This window comes from Neoarius graeffei, chromosome 6 (assembly GCF_027579695.1).
Source record: "Neoarius graeffei isolate fNeoGra1 chromosome 6, fNeoGra1.pri, whole genome shotgun sequence".
NCBI lineage: Eukaryota > Metazoa > Chordata > Actinopteri > Siluriformes > Ariidae > Neoarius > Neoarius graeffei.
In genome coordinates, this window is record NC_083574.1 from 51775660 (window position 1) to 51790943 (window position 15284).

At 41.9% G+C, this 15284-nt stretch overlaps 1 protein-coding gene across 2 annotated transcripts in view; it reads right to left on the reverse strand.

The window, feature by feature from the left end:
- The window catches only part of nup93 (nucleoporin 93), a 90620-nt gene that overhangs the window by 12079 nt on the left and 63257 nt on the right, over positions 1-15284 (reverse strand). For both annotated transcript variants that reach the window (XM_060923809.1, XM_060923810.1), the window contains 9 exons: positions 14558-14620; positions 12878-13006; positions 8162-8236; positions 6985-7077; positions 6667-6806; positions 3518-3650; positions 3165-3322; positions 2901-3066; positions 165-258 (listed from right to left, as the gene is read on the reverse strand). In XM_060923809.1, coding sequence (XP_060779792.1) covers positions 165-258; positions 2901-3066; positions 3165-3322; positions 3518-3650; positions 6667-6806; positions 6985-7077; positions 8162-8236; positions 12878-13006; positions 14558-14620 — 1051 coding nt within the window. The remainder of the gene's footprint in view (positions 1-164; positions 259-2900; positions 3067-3164; positions 3323-3517; positions 3651-6666; positions 6807-6984; positions 7078-8161; positions 8237-12877; positions 13007-14557; positions 14621-15284) is intronic.

The window sequence follows — 15284 nt, forward strand, 5'->3', positions numbered from 1 at the left end:
ATCAGCCGGTGATGGATTGCCTCGATGCCTTGTTTTGACTCGAGCGTCTAATGTTTAGAGAGTGTTTCATGAACTCCGCTGGCCTGAAGAGGTATGGAAATGTACATGATAAATTGCAGTATGATGGAAATCTGGGGAAGCTGAATCGTGGGCCTGCATCTCACCGTAGTCCTCCAGGAGCTGCTTCTGTAAGTGGGCCAGAGTGAGTCTGTCCTGTGGGGAGCTGCTTCCATCTTCATCAAAACACACCTGGCTCAGCTACAGGACGCAGGACAGAGCAGAACCACTGCTTAACGTTTACAGCAGTCGGACATCCAGTATAATTCATTATTATACATACGGGACACTTTTTCGATGGAAGAAAAACGTGTTCTATTCCCTTCTAGCAGGTTTCATTCATTTGGTTTGACAACATGCAATATTGTTAGCATATCGCTTATCCTACGTGTATCACGCCATTCTACCCAATGGAGAATGAGCGTTGAATATGGTTTATGATCTTGCATGGTTGTCAAGACGACACGACGTCGCACGTCAGAGCCGATGCGAATATTCAATGAGAGTTTTCTGCTGCGCGTGCACAGAAGCATTTGTTCGCTGGCGGTGCTCGCAGTAAACTGAAAATGCCATAAGATAGGCCTACGTATTACATAACACGAGCGACTGTGACAATTTGTAAACAAACTTTTTGTAAAATCTATAATTGTTCCATCGAATGTATAATAGCTTTTTTTTTTCGTGGTATATCAGATATATTCCATTCAGCTAGCATGATACTGAACTCATCCTCAACTCATTCAACATCATGCTAGCTTAATGGAATATATCTGATATAGCACAAAAAAAAAAAAGGCCAGCCAATATTATTTAAAAAATACACAATAATAATAATAATAATAATAATAATAATAATATCTTCCATTCCATTTTTGGCATTTGCAAATAGGATTAACAAAAATAAATAAAAAGGAATAAAAACAAATGAATAGTTAAATAAACTCCCTAGAAAAATGTTCAAATAAACAGCTTTCAGCAGTTACATTTATTTTTTTTTTAAAAAAAGGCCGCTTCGCCTCTGTCTCTAACCCCTGCACTAGGGTGGTCCCGAAATGTATGGGAAAAATTTTTTACCACCAAAACATTCCGACCACCCTACGATTTTTTTTTTTTACATAGGTTAAAAGAAGGCAACAAGCAAAATTTCAGAAAAACTGGTTAATATTTAGAGGTGCCAACACGAGGTTGCAAATCGGGTTAAGCCATTAACATTAGTTGGTGCGTAGACTGTTGCAGAGAAGATCTCAAACCCCCAGAAAGTCACAGTTCTAGAGGGAATATGCCACTTCTATGAAAAAGAAGAGGCAGGAAGAGTTTATAGACTGATAGAAGGTTAACTTTCATGCACTAAGGGGTTCTTAAACAATGAGCACTGATCGTAATATGCTGATGAAGTTGTGAATGGTTTTCTTTATGTTTTTCAGATGGCTAGCAACAGTAATACAAGTAGTACCGGTGGTGCAAAGCACAAAACCAGAAAGGACAATTCTGTTTGGTTAATTGGTCCCACTTCCAAGGAACTGTCTGGGAGAAAGCTTCCTTCTGCTCGGGAAGTCCTTAGTGTGTTCTTTTATCTCCACAAGATACCAGAATACCGAAGGGTTTAGAAAATCACAGACAAGTAATAGCTATTGTTACTTTGAACACAGGAAGTTATTACTGTATTGTTTGTATTAATATGAAACAGTTAATAAGCCACATTATTTTATATTGTGTCTTGAGTGAAAACTTTAATGGCTTTGTGGCACCTCTAAACATTGTTCAATCTTAACCAAATTTCGCACAATAACTTCTTTTAGGCAATGTAAAAAAAAAGGTGGTCGTAACAAAATCCTAAATAAAATTTCACTTTACATGCTCTTACTGCTGCTCAGGACTATTAGTAGACTTTACACCATCATCAATACTACTGAACAACAGAGTTGGATTTTATATTCTTTAATGTTTACTCTGTGTAGTTATTATACTTTCCAACTTTGCATCGCCTTGTTTTTTTTCAGACATTGCTACATATTTCAGTCAGTACGTTTACATGCACATCCAAATCGAGCTACTGTCGGTAATTGAGCTAAGGGTCCCAGCAGGGGTGCCAGAGAAATCCAATCCTACATGCACACAAGGAAATCGAGCTATTGTGTGAGGTACATTGTGCACCCGAGCCACAGGTGGCGCTACACACCGCATCGTGTTGGTACACTTCTGGTTGTCGTCATGAAGAGGAGCTATTCAAGAGTATAAACAAAGTTATCAGTTCTGCGTTCACAAGAAGAGTGTTTGTATGTACGAACAGAAGTGTTCCTAATAAAATGGCCACCAAGTTGAAGTTGATCTGTAATGGTAAACATATTAACTGTTAGCCTGCTAACATGCTAATAACTTACCAACTAATTGGAAATGGGTGCGTACATGCCCAGACACAAGTGTTCCTAATAAAGTAGCTGCGAAGGTGAAGTGTCATGCCGACCGAGGCTGTTGTGCTTCCCGCTTGTGGTCTCGTCACTTCCGGAAGGGGCAGTGCTGAAGTAAGTAGCTCGACTACGTAGCTCGATAGGGGTTACATGCACCAAGTAGCTCGGCTACAATCGCATAATCTAGGTTGCGTAGCTCGATTACGAGAAATCCAGTTCGGTTCGATTTCAGCCGAGCTAAGGTGTTTCCATGGCATTCAGAACTTCGATTTCAGTCGAGCAACGGCAGAAATTCGATTTTCTCTATGTGCATGTAAACGCACTGAGTGTAGCATCGTGATTGTGAAGGCAGCACTTGATGATAAACCCTCAATAGAACATAACCTGTGTAGTGCTATAGTCCGAAGCATGCCAGAGGAAGAGTCGGAGTTTTACCTTGAGCCACAGATAGTCTTCTGTTTTATCAGCCACCTCTCCGTGGTTATCGGCGATGTCGCACTTGCCGATGAGGCAGTAGACGGCACGTTTGTATGGATCGGCGCTATTGCGCAGCACACGCCGGTAATGCAGTCGCACTTTATTCTCTGTAGCTGGCGCCAGGCTGATCGAACATCAGACAATACGTGTTGCTTAAACATTATGTTTGTGTACACACGATAAAAGACTTTGAACGTGGGCCGTGTTTTTAAGTGATCTCACCGGCGGTCCGGGCTGTTCATATACTCCTGGAACCAGGTCTTAAAGTCTCCCAGCTGGTGCTGCGCTCTGTTCACCACCTGCATGGCTGCTGCCAGGTCTCCACATCGCAGGCAATAATAGATCACAGCCCACACCGGGTGGCCCTCCACCTCCCCATCCTGCTCCCACACACAAACACATACAGGAAGCTTGTCTTTCAGTCTTGCTTTTTCTTGCTCACTTTTCTCAAACACGTCTGAACTAAGAGGCTTATTTGCTCACGCTGAGAAAACAAGTCACTCTGTTATCTATGATGAACACAGGCACACACTAGCGTGAGGTGGAGGGTTGTGATGCAGCGATGGTGCAAGTACCTGCATGCCTGGCATCGGGCCGGGAAGTTTGATGTTGAGGAAGCTGTGCACAAGCTGATAAGTGCCAGGCACGCCACCTAACTGAGCCTGGTGCAGGTTCCCAAACACCGTCATCATGGTGTACTTCTTATAGCTGTGAAAAGAGGTTATGGATGTACGAGTTACAGTTTTATCTTCCCACAATGTATTGAAATGTTTCGAGCAGTGGTATTCAAGTAAGGTTTTTTTAGGCCAGTCCCTCATACAAACTTCCACACACTGTACATCTATAATGAGCATCACTGCCGTCTAATAATGCTAAATATAAGCACAAAGTAATCTACATGATTGAGGATTTTCTAAATTATTTTTACATTGAAACTTAAAGCAGATACGCAGAACCATGGCCTCACTTTTTGTTATAAATGCCTTGAGACCTCAAGAATGGCACAGGAATAGTTTTAAGCGTTAATAATAAATCTAATATAGTAATTTTTACGATTAAAGTGATTCACATAGGTAGTGGTCTGAGTGAATGACCTTGACGTCCGTAACGTCACCGCAGGAAGTCTATCGGTCTCATCGCCATTTCCGCTATACTAAAACACAGCTGACTGCAACTCCGATCCTCCATTTTGAGCTAATTTATTGCCATGATACGTAGATGTGTTGCTGGCTGGTGCAGCAACACAACAGAAGGTGGATTTACGTTGCATTCATGGCCCAAGAATGTTCAAACTGCAAAGATTTGGACGCGTTTTGCGAGAAGTTCACGGGCACATTGGGCGCCTACGAAGTGGTCTCTCCTCTGCACATTTTACTGAGGACTCGTACAAGACCTCTGATCTGTTGAGGAGCGTTGGCTATAAGTCCATATTGAAAGAGGGTGCAGTACCAACAATTAAAGAAAAAGAAAACGACAAGAAAAGGAAAGCAAGTTCAGTTGCACCAGTTCTCCCGGAGTGTGAGCCGAGGGTTGTTGGTAAAACCTGGGATGGAACATATCGCTCAGGCAGTGACCTCCCCGCGGTTGTTGCTAAAACCGGTGACATTCCGTCTCGGGTTTTAGTAATTGCCTGAGCCGAGCAGTAATGGCGGAGTACTCAGTATGGAGAAAATGGAGAATGAGTGGACCAGCCGTCCGATTTCTCCGGTGGATACGCTTGCCTCAGCAGCAATATCTTGCCCTTATGTGGAAGAAGCGAATGAATGGAGAACTGAACGAACAACTGAAAGTCAGATTGTTTTGAAACAATCAGCCACAAGGTCGGCCTTCAAGAAGTGAGAACACAGACGGGTAAGCTCCGACTCTCATTTGGATACAAAACACCAAAACCAACACATTGTTTACCTGCATTTAGATTAATACATGTAACTTGTATTGTGTGTTTAAGTTACCAGTATAAGATAATTTAATTTGCTTCAGAATGTGATTGTCTCAGTTCATCTGATTATTTAATTAGCCTTTTACGGTTTATCAGTGAAGATGCATGCATGTACATGTATGCTGCATAAGTTAGAACACCTATCCTGTTTTAATGAGAGTCAACCCACAATCAGTGAAGTCAAATCAGTCTTAGGTCAAGTCGGTAACGGGATTTCTTACTTTCACCATAAAGTTTTATTTATACCACTTTGGTCTATAGCCGTCAAAGGCCTCGGCCTTAAATCCAGTTCCCGCTGTGACGTCACGCACTCAGGGCTGGCTGGCTCAGCGGGGCAACAACAATGCAAACTTTGCGGTCGATTTCAACTCTCAAAAATTTATATTTTTTTAATTCCCATTTATGCTGCATACAAGACTCAAGGATGGAGATACTATCCACTCAGAAATGTATTTAAAAATAAAGGTTCTGCGTATCTCCTTAAAAAAAATGTTTTATATACATCTCAAACAAAGATTTCCTTGCTGAAAATGGCTGCATCTTTGCTATTTAATGAGTAACAGGACTGAAAGTAACAAAGTTCAGGATTTTTTTTTAAAGCATAGAATTAGCAAATAGACAAAATGTGTCCACAATTAATGGCAGCAGGACATGCTAAGGATGCACTTAAAATAAATATTTTTAAATTAATAATCTATCTTTCAGGGAGGAGAGTTTGTCATTTCAAAGTGGTGAAAAACACAAGATCATAGAAAGTAAAGGGGGGGAATAAAAGAACTCAAGTTTCTTCTTCTGATGATCTTCAAATTTAGATGATGCAACTTCCTGTGATGCACGTATGTCACTATCATTTGATGGGAGTGAATGTGCTCAGCTTTCAGGGCTGAGGGAACTAAAATGTATATTCCTTTATAAACTGTAATGGACAGCTCAATGATGAATAAATTCATGCAAAATTAAGAAAATTTTATGAAGTATTTTAATGCTACATATATTTCAAGGTATAGTGTGTATATTGTGGGTACTTTACATACATCACACATTATTGCACAGACTCTGATCTAAATAAGTGAAGATTTCATGCCCTGGTGTCATCGTCCCCCCCCCAAAAAATACTAGTTTGATCCCCGATACTCTTGTACTTTGAGCTGAAAAGCCCATGTGCGTGATCAGTCCATAACTTTCTTGTAATTCTCTAATAAAGGTAGAACCACAACATAGGCCTGTTTTATATATTGATAAAGCCATCTATGAGGCGGCACGGTGGTGTAGTGGTTAGCACTGTCGCCTCACAGCAAGAAGGTCCGGGTTCGAGCCCCGTGGCCGGCGAGGGCCTTTCTGTGTGGAGTTTGCATGTTCTCCCCGTGTCCGCGTGGGTTTCCTCCGGGTGCTCCGGTTTCCCCCACAGTCCAAAGACATGCAGGTTAGGTTAACTGGTGACTCTAAATTGACCATAGGTGTGAATGTGAGTGTGAATGGTTGTCTGTGTCTATGTGTCAGCCCTGTGATGACCTGGCGACTTGTCCAGGGTGTACCCCGCCTTTCACCCGTAGTCAGCTGGGATAGGCTCCAGCTTGCCTGCGACCCTGTAGAACAGGATAAAGCGGCTAGAGATAATGAGATGAGAAAGCCATCTATGAGTGAAAAAAATGTGGTTACGGAATTTTAATACATTACAAAATTTGAAATGTTTTACCGAAATACACAAGTGAAAATGCACGTGTGTGAGTATAACTGACAACGAACCCCTCCCCCTTTTCCCCCCACACCACTCTGTTCTCTAACCTGCTCTCCAGGAAAGTCAGGGCCTGTCTGACAAAAGCCATCTGCATCTCCACAGAGACACGACTCTTCAGTGTGTCTTTGGCTGGCACCAGCAGCACATCTGTCATCTGCTTCACCATCAGCCACATGTCAGAAACATTCTACACACACACACACACACACACACACACACACAGTATTGAAACAATCTGACAACTACAAAAAAAAAAAAACTTTTCTAGCTAATAAACCTTTAAGATGTAAATGACTGAGGCTGTCTTTTAAAATCAGTTTACAAAAAAATAAAAATAATAACCTACAGTTATGACCAGCACTCACCTTATCATCCAGACTGTCAGCTACTGATGCACACAAGTCTCCCAGATTGGGCTGAACGTGTCCGTTTACAACCTTCTCATTGAAAACGTAGATCTGATGGAGAGAAAAGAGGGCTCACATACACGCACGCACACACACTCATGGACGGTCACCTCCCAGCTTGGGCTATGACCTTGCAGTTAAGTAATGGACGATAAAAAACAGCAGGAAAACAATGAAAATGTTTAGGAGGTCATCGAAAAAAAGGACAAAAATGAGAAACAGGACCCCACAGGCGATATGGCGGCACATGGTGACTGTGGAAAATAAAAAGTCTCAAAAAAAAAAAAAAATTGATGAGATGGAAAATAAAGAGGCTTAGCGGGAAAGAGATATCGCATTTGTGCAGGGACGGAGAGATTACCCACAATGCCCTTAACCAGCCAATCAATCTTTTGGATCAATCAGCATGCCGGGTTTGCATTACATGACCTGACTGAGTCTGGTCAAATAGTCCGAGCAGTCGGTGGAGGAGAGCTTACGTGGGCGCGTCCGCTGAAATTAATGTCTTAAAGTAAAGGTTGAGTTCAGAGAAAATAACAGCTAGGTGGGTAAGGAATAAAACCCAACAAATAATAAGAAAATAATAAGAAAATAATAAAAAACCTACGTGGTGTGCTGCGAGCCACCTTGAAGAGAATTAATAACTACATCCTGAAGGGTTTCATTCCTCTGGTACAAGAGAAGTCAACGTTTGCTATATTTTATTTAATAAAGAATGACACGCTGTGCATTTTATCCATTTATACTTGCATTCAATGTTGTGGATGTTCTACCAGATAAAGAGTCACTCCCTCAGGGGGGACAGAGAGAAATCTAAAAGCCCTCAATCCTGAAAAAATTTTCTTGCATCCAAAAACTGAAAGTCTGACACTCCAGTTTAAAAAAAACAAAAAAACAACCTGCTTTCAACAGTTACGTGTTTTTAATCTGTTTATGTTGCACGCCCACCATTCAAGTTGCAGTTATAGAAACAATAACATGATATAAACCTGTGACTTGAATTTCAGCAAGAACTACAGCCACAGCCATGCGGTTATAGAAAATTAACCAACGACTTATGCCCATTCAGATTTAAGAATTCAAAAGCATTATGGTCTAAATGTGTGTAAATATTGTGTATATGCAGTGTGTTCACCTGTCGCCCATAAGCCACCTCCACACTGTCCAGAGCGCTGCGTCCAGGAGCTCCTACTTCACTTATAAAACTCGGCTGTGTGGAGGGAGGGGAGAATTTAAAGAAATAAAAGTTAATTAGGTGGTCTGTTTAATTTGTTCATATGTAGACTTCCATACCAGAGACAACTCTAAAGTGCTACATATTTGAGGCTGTGTGTGTGTGTGTGTGTGTGTGTGTGTGTGTGTGTGTGTGTGTGTGTGTACACACTCCTGTGCAAAGAGGGTATGAGAAGTGCAAGCGCTGCCTTATCTCTCTGTCTAATATGTTTTCATATGAATAAAATGATCAATGCAGCATGAAATGCACTGTGGAGAACATCATCCATGCTTGAGCGCACATGTTCAACAGCGCTGATGTGCACACAAAAATACGCCTCAGGCCAAACAAGAATTGACTTCTTCAAAAGAGTGGCAATTTGTCTGGATGAATTACACATCTCGGAGTATAAAAGGATTATACAAGGAGTGTACTGTTCTAGAAGGAACAGACTGAGAGCATCGGGGATGCTTCTAGCACAGGAAGTGAACAGCAGGCCTTACATGGAAAATTGAAATGCTAATTAATAATTAAAGTGGGAGAAAAACACAAACGCGCACACACACACGCACACAGAGCCTCAAAGGAAAATGAAACAGGGTAAGATGTGTGTGCGCTGTGATGGAAATTTTAAATATGATTTAACCAACATTAATAATGCAGGTGAGGATTTTATCCAGGTCAAAGCAAGGGTGTAACTGGAATTATTGTGTCCACTTTGTGACTCCCTAATGGCAGCCATTTTAGGAGTCCTCGATGGGTGTGGCCGAAACATAAAACATGCCGCATTTGCAAGCAGCACGTCCAAATCAAATGCCTGCACTGAACGCTGCCTTCGGAAATACTTTATTCTGCCTTGTTTCTGAACGCAGCACACACACACGTATCCTTCAGTATCCTACACGCCTCATAACCCGTGCGTCAGTTAACAGCTAGTCGTCAAAACGGCCGATTTCAAACGGCGTCAGGAAACATCAGGAACAGGGAGCAGTTTGTGGACAAAAAAAGTTTGTCATTTTTAAAAATTTTATTTTAAAATGTGATTTCCGACAGGTAATAGTTTACCATTTTAATATTAGTTCTATTTTATTCCATCTGGACTAACCATTAACGTATGCTGGTGTCTTAGCAACGTGGTCACGTACGCCGTTTTCAAAGCGCATCTAAAACCAACTCTTTACTGACACTGTGAACTGTCAAAACGTTGCCTTTTAGTGGCACGGATACGCATACAGGACTGCAGAGCCACAACGGCATCAAGTAACCCGTCTTCTAATTCAGACACACCCAACTTACAATCACGCTGTATGTATGCACAGTAATAACAAGGAGTACAGTAAAATACTGCAATCTGCCATATCACTGTTAGACTCATTCATGTTATAGACTGGAAAAAATTACGACATCCTTTTATAGCTAAATTTATAATATGAATACATGCACAAACCATACCGTAGAAGTAGCTTTTCTCCGACAATTAAAAAAAAAAAGCTTCGACTTGAAACTTAAATTCTACTTGAGGAAAAGGGTATCTTTGTATAGAAGGTTGTACGGCTGTCTAATTATTTAAAATTTCCACATGAATTCTAATGATCCTATAACTTTACACGGACATAGAAAGAGCAAATGTTAGCAGCAGCACTACTCTTTGCAACAAACTGTAGAAGGCAAAAATCGTGTTGTTTTTGTTTAATCACGTCATTATTATAAATAATAAAAATATTCAGGGGGCAGCATGGTGGTGTAGTGGTTAGCGCTGTCGCCTCACAGCAAGAAGGTCCGGGTTCGAGCCCTGTGGCCGGCGAAGGCCTTTCTGTGTGGAGTTTGCATGTTCTCCCCGTGTCCGCGTGGGTTTCCTCCGGGTGCTACAGTTTCCCCCAAAGACATGCAGGTTAGGTTAACTGGTGACTCTAAATTGACCGTAGGTGTGAATGTGAGTGTGAATGGTTGTCTGTGTCTATGTGTCAGCCCTGTGATGACCTGGCGACTTGTCCAGGGTGTACCCCGCCTTTCGCCCGTAGTCAGCTGGGATAGGCTCCAGCTTGCCTGCGACCCTGTAGAACAGGATAAAGCGGCTAGAGATAATGAGATGATAAAAATATTCAATAATTTTTTTTTTCCTTGGGCAACCTGAGATCCTGAGACCCTTCAACTTGTCTTCAAGAGGAGTTTTTAGAAAATTTATTTAAGCTTGTAACACATACTGTAGTTGGGGTAAATCCCAAATAGTGTCTTTTTCCTCTACACATGTTCACTGCTTAGGGTATAATATAATGCAATACAATGGTTCTACTGTACAACAGAAATACATGCAAGAAAAAAAACGAGACCGTCAGTGATGGCGTAGCTCACTCCGGCGGCCCCGTCTAGTCCAGAAGGAACGATCTAAAGTGGGCCACCTTGCGCAATAAATGTTGCAAGCTACCGTATATACAGAAGCTATATCCACCCTAGGAATACCGACCTATTCGCCAGAAAGAATCCAAAATGGTGAGGAACTGACCGAGAAGAAGCGATTTTTGTTGAACTGCTTATTAAGGCTTAATTAGTCCATAACTTCATTAATAATTGTAATTAAGCAAATCTGGGCATAAGTTATATGCACCCTAGGTACCCCGATCTTCATGCCAGAAAGAATCAAAATCGGTGAAGAAATGAGGGAGAAGAAGCGATGTGTGTAGAAACTACTCGTTAGGGCTTAATTACTCCATATCTTCATTATTAATTGCAAATATGCAAATTTAGGTAGAAGCTAGACTGTACGCACCCCAGGCAGACCTACCTTCCTGCCGAAAAGAATAAAAATCGATGAAGAACTGAGAGAGAAGAAACGATTTTTGACGCCAGATGGACGACAGACAACACATGATGGCATAAGCTCATCACCTGTCGGCCAGATGAGCTTTAAAAAAAAAAAGCAAAAAAAAACAACCCCTACTTAATTCCGTGTATTTATTTAGACCTTTTCTGAGGAACACAAGAGACTTTTAACCAATAAAATGACAAAAACTATATCAGATTTTAAAAAAAGAAAAAAAAAAAGGATTCCCCCCATTCTTTTTTTTCATCATCATACTTAGTTATTGCCAAAAACATGCCGAGTAGTCAAACAGTACGTTCTGACAGCTGTAGAAAGAGAAATCAAACATTAGAAGTCAAATGTTCTTCAAAGCATCACAGACAGTAGAAATCTAACAAGAGGTGCACATGGGACTTATTTCAATCCCACTCCCGCCCACACTTGAAGGAATCCAGGCCACACACCAGAAGGCTGCCGACATACATTTACGGTCAAAAGTATGCAGACACCCATCGCTTTCCCCAAACTATTCCCACAAAGTTGGAAGCGCACGATTGTACATGACGTCTTTGTATGCTGTCGTATTATAGTTTCCCTTTCCTGGAACTAAGAGGCCCAAACATGCTCCAGCATGACACTGCTCATGTGCACAAACCGAGGTCTGTGAACATACGGTTTGGTAAGGTTAGAGAGGAAGAACTTGAGTAGCCTGCACAGGCTGACTGCACCCCAGGCCATTATTAAAAAACGTTCTGTTTCCGGTCCACCGGCCGGCTGAGTGCCGTTTGTGCGGTTGAAATTTTTTTTTTTTAACGCCGGTTTTTCGACATTTTTTTTTCGGGTTCGTAAATCTAAACTCGAACTTGACATTTACGCATTCCGCGCAGAATATAGTATCGAATCAGCTCTGCGCACGCGCCGTGCGGCACAAAAAAATGGCAGCCACCATGAAGGAAGGAGAGCCGGAGTTTTCAAACATTTGCTTAAGTGTGAAATCGCAAAATGGTATTCTAGCGAACAACAAAATAGTAAAGATTCAGAAAAACAAATCATTCAGTGATCATTTTAATAGTGTAATTTCATCCGAACTAGGCCTAACGCTCGATTTAGAACTACAAAAAGTCCGTGTGCCGGACCATCACAAACCGTTACTGGAATTCGTTTGAGCTTGATCCATCCAAGACGTTACAAACAGCTTTTGAGTTTTGTTATGCGAAATTCATTACCTACTTTGTTAATGACCCTGACAGATCTGTAGGAGAACCTAACAGATCTATTCAAAATGAGAACGGAACCGAACAAAAAAATGCGTTTACGGAACTAATGCAGGTTGGCTGGACAGAATTAAAAACTGTGTCTGTAGCAAATAAAAAGAACGAGTTACAAAAAAAAAAAAATCCCTCCCTCCCGAAAATTTTTTTGCTCACCCGGTGGACAGGAAACGGATTTTTTTTTTTAAGGATGGCCCCGGGCCTCCTTGCCTGACGTCACTAATGCTCTTGCTGGTGAACGAGCAAATTGAACACTCTGAAATCTAGTGGAAAGCCTTCCCAGAAGAGTGGAGTTTATTATAACAGCAAAGGGGACTAAATCTGGAATAGGATGCTCAAAAAACACATTGGCGTGACCGTCAGGTGTCCATAAACTTTTGCCCATACAGTGTACTACCAAGCCGTAAACAGAACAACCTAAATGGAGGAATCCTATTTCCAGTGCATTTTATTACAGACTTAATGCCATGAATGTGTGCAAAAGCTATATACAGTTTGAAATTAGCATTTAACTGATGACGGCGTGTGTGACTGTCTGAACACTGGTGCGTGTGTGTGTTTATAGACCTCTACATCCTGGCTGAAGTCCAGTGCATCCTCGCCTGCTCCCAGCAGGGTGTGCAGCACTCTCTGCTTCACCTGCTCCCACTGCACCAACATGGACTCACGATGATACTCCTCCGCCAGCAGGAAGGTCTGAAAAAGAGATGGCGAACATGAGAATGAGAAAGACTAAAAAGCTCTGTTGAAGAAATAGGTTCACCACCATGAGATGCATTAAAAATAGCTGGCAGAGGGAGACGGGAGCAGCCTGGACTCGTGCGCATTTACAGTGCGCTAAATACCGACAGCCGCGGCCTTGCAACGACTGCCATTTCCTTGTCCGTTTCGCCATTCAGGCCAGAGAAAAAGACCCTGAGAAAGCTCAGCAACTCCTGCCTAATGGAAGTGTGCCACTAACTGGGTCTGCCTTCACGCCTGCTACAGATTTAGCATACACTGATTGAATAGACCTTTTCGTCTATTTCACGCAATCCCGAAGGAGCGACGTGTGGTAATTGCGAGCGCTCTAATTAAAACGGCTTCTGAACTGCAAAGAAAATCTTTTATGGAACAGAGTGTGTTGGGGGTAGGGCTGGGGCTGTTCTGCAAAGTGGCATGTTACCACCAATTGGAGGGGAAAAAAAAAAAAATCTCTCGAGCTCCAAAGATGCATGGAAGGTCTATGCTGCAGGATTTAATTAGCCAGATTTTAACTAAAATACAGTCAGATGCAATAGTGTGAAACTGGAACAAAAAGAGTCATCAAGAGATGACGTATCTCCCCCCCCATGAAACCCTACTCCAGATTTTCCTAAGTTGAATTGGTTGCCATGGAAATACAGAGGAAAAAAAAAAATCACAGAAATGTCAAAAGGCGCAACTCCTCTAGTCACTTAACATAACTGTCAGGTTTCGTGAAAAAATTCCGAATAGTTTGAGTTATGCTCCGGAAACTAAAAGGTTTACAGATGGACGGACAGAGCGATAGCTATACCTCTCCAGCATTATATGCCAGGGGGATAAAAATGAAACCTTGAGCTTGTCTGAATCAATCCCTCACTCTCATCGTTATAACAACATGTTAAGAAAGAAACCAGCTTTGCAAAAATGACATCATGCTCATGGCAACTAAATGTCTAAAGTTTTACTTTTTTTTTTTTTGCAACAATGCTTATCTATTACAGACAGACAGTGACTACGTTTACATGCACATCCAAATCGAGCTGCTGTCGGTAATCGAGCTGAAGGTCCCAGCAGGGTGCCAGAGAAATCCAATCCTACATGCACACAATGAAATCGGGCTATTGTGTGAGGTGCATTGTGCACCCGAGCCACAGGTGGCGCAACACGCCCCATCGTGTTGGTACACTTCTGGTTGTCGTCATGAAGAGCTATTCAAGAGTGTAAACAAAAGTTATCAGTTCCGTGTTCTCCATTGCGCGTTTTTCTCCCGTCCATGAATTTTAATATATTCAACTCCTTAAGCTGAATGAGCATGAACTCTGTCTCCTCATTGCTCCAGAAGTGCACGTTTCTGCTTGCCTGTGGCAGTGGGGGCGTGGTCAAGCACTGGTCTGTGACAGGAGGGCGGAGCCAGGGAAGGTGAGTGGCAGAATCACTTCACCTTCACTTCACCTGAGGGTAATTAACCTGTGTTTGTGTGTCTTCACTTGTGACTGACGGCGAAGTGAAGTGGAGACTTACCCTGCGGCGAGACTCCTCAATAGCAGACAGCAGTGCATTTTCTCTCTCATTCCTCAGAAAGCCCTGGAAAGAGAAAAAGAAAAAAAAAAAAAAAAAGACACGGTCTGGAGGTTAAATGTGCTGGAACCTACTTTTCCCCTCTCAGCTTTCAGAGCACACGCCCTCTCTCTTTGTCTCACTCTCCTTCCTTGATCATCTACAATCGGTCACATCTTCCACAACGACGTTAAAAGACAAAGAATTGGCATTGTTAAGTAAAATCACTCACTCACTCTTTAAAAAAATAATAAATAAATAAACTTGGAAATGACCCGGTACTTCACCACGCTGTAATTCCATTCTTCCAAAATGGTGGCGCCAGACTAGCTTTCGGTTACTTCACGAGAGCTTCGGTTGAGAAGGTTCTGGAAGAGCTTGACAACCTGCTTTTACATGCGTTCGTGTATGACGAGCCAACCACAGGGGGTCTAACTGATCTTTGCAAGAGCTTGATTAGGGAGATGCCTTTTTTTTGGAACCTGTAAACCAATTCCATCTGCTCTGATCAAGATTATTACGTAAACATCTTATCGTTTAAAAATGACACACGACGCTTATTCTCAAGCGGATGAGTAGGGGATATTATGTCTATCAGTACACCATACATTAAAAGTGTCACGATTACAATTATTATTATTATTAGTAGTAGTTTATTTGTGAGAGGAAAAAAAAAAAAAGGGACCGGAGT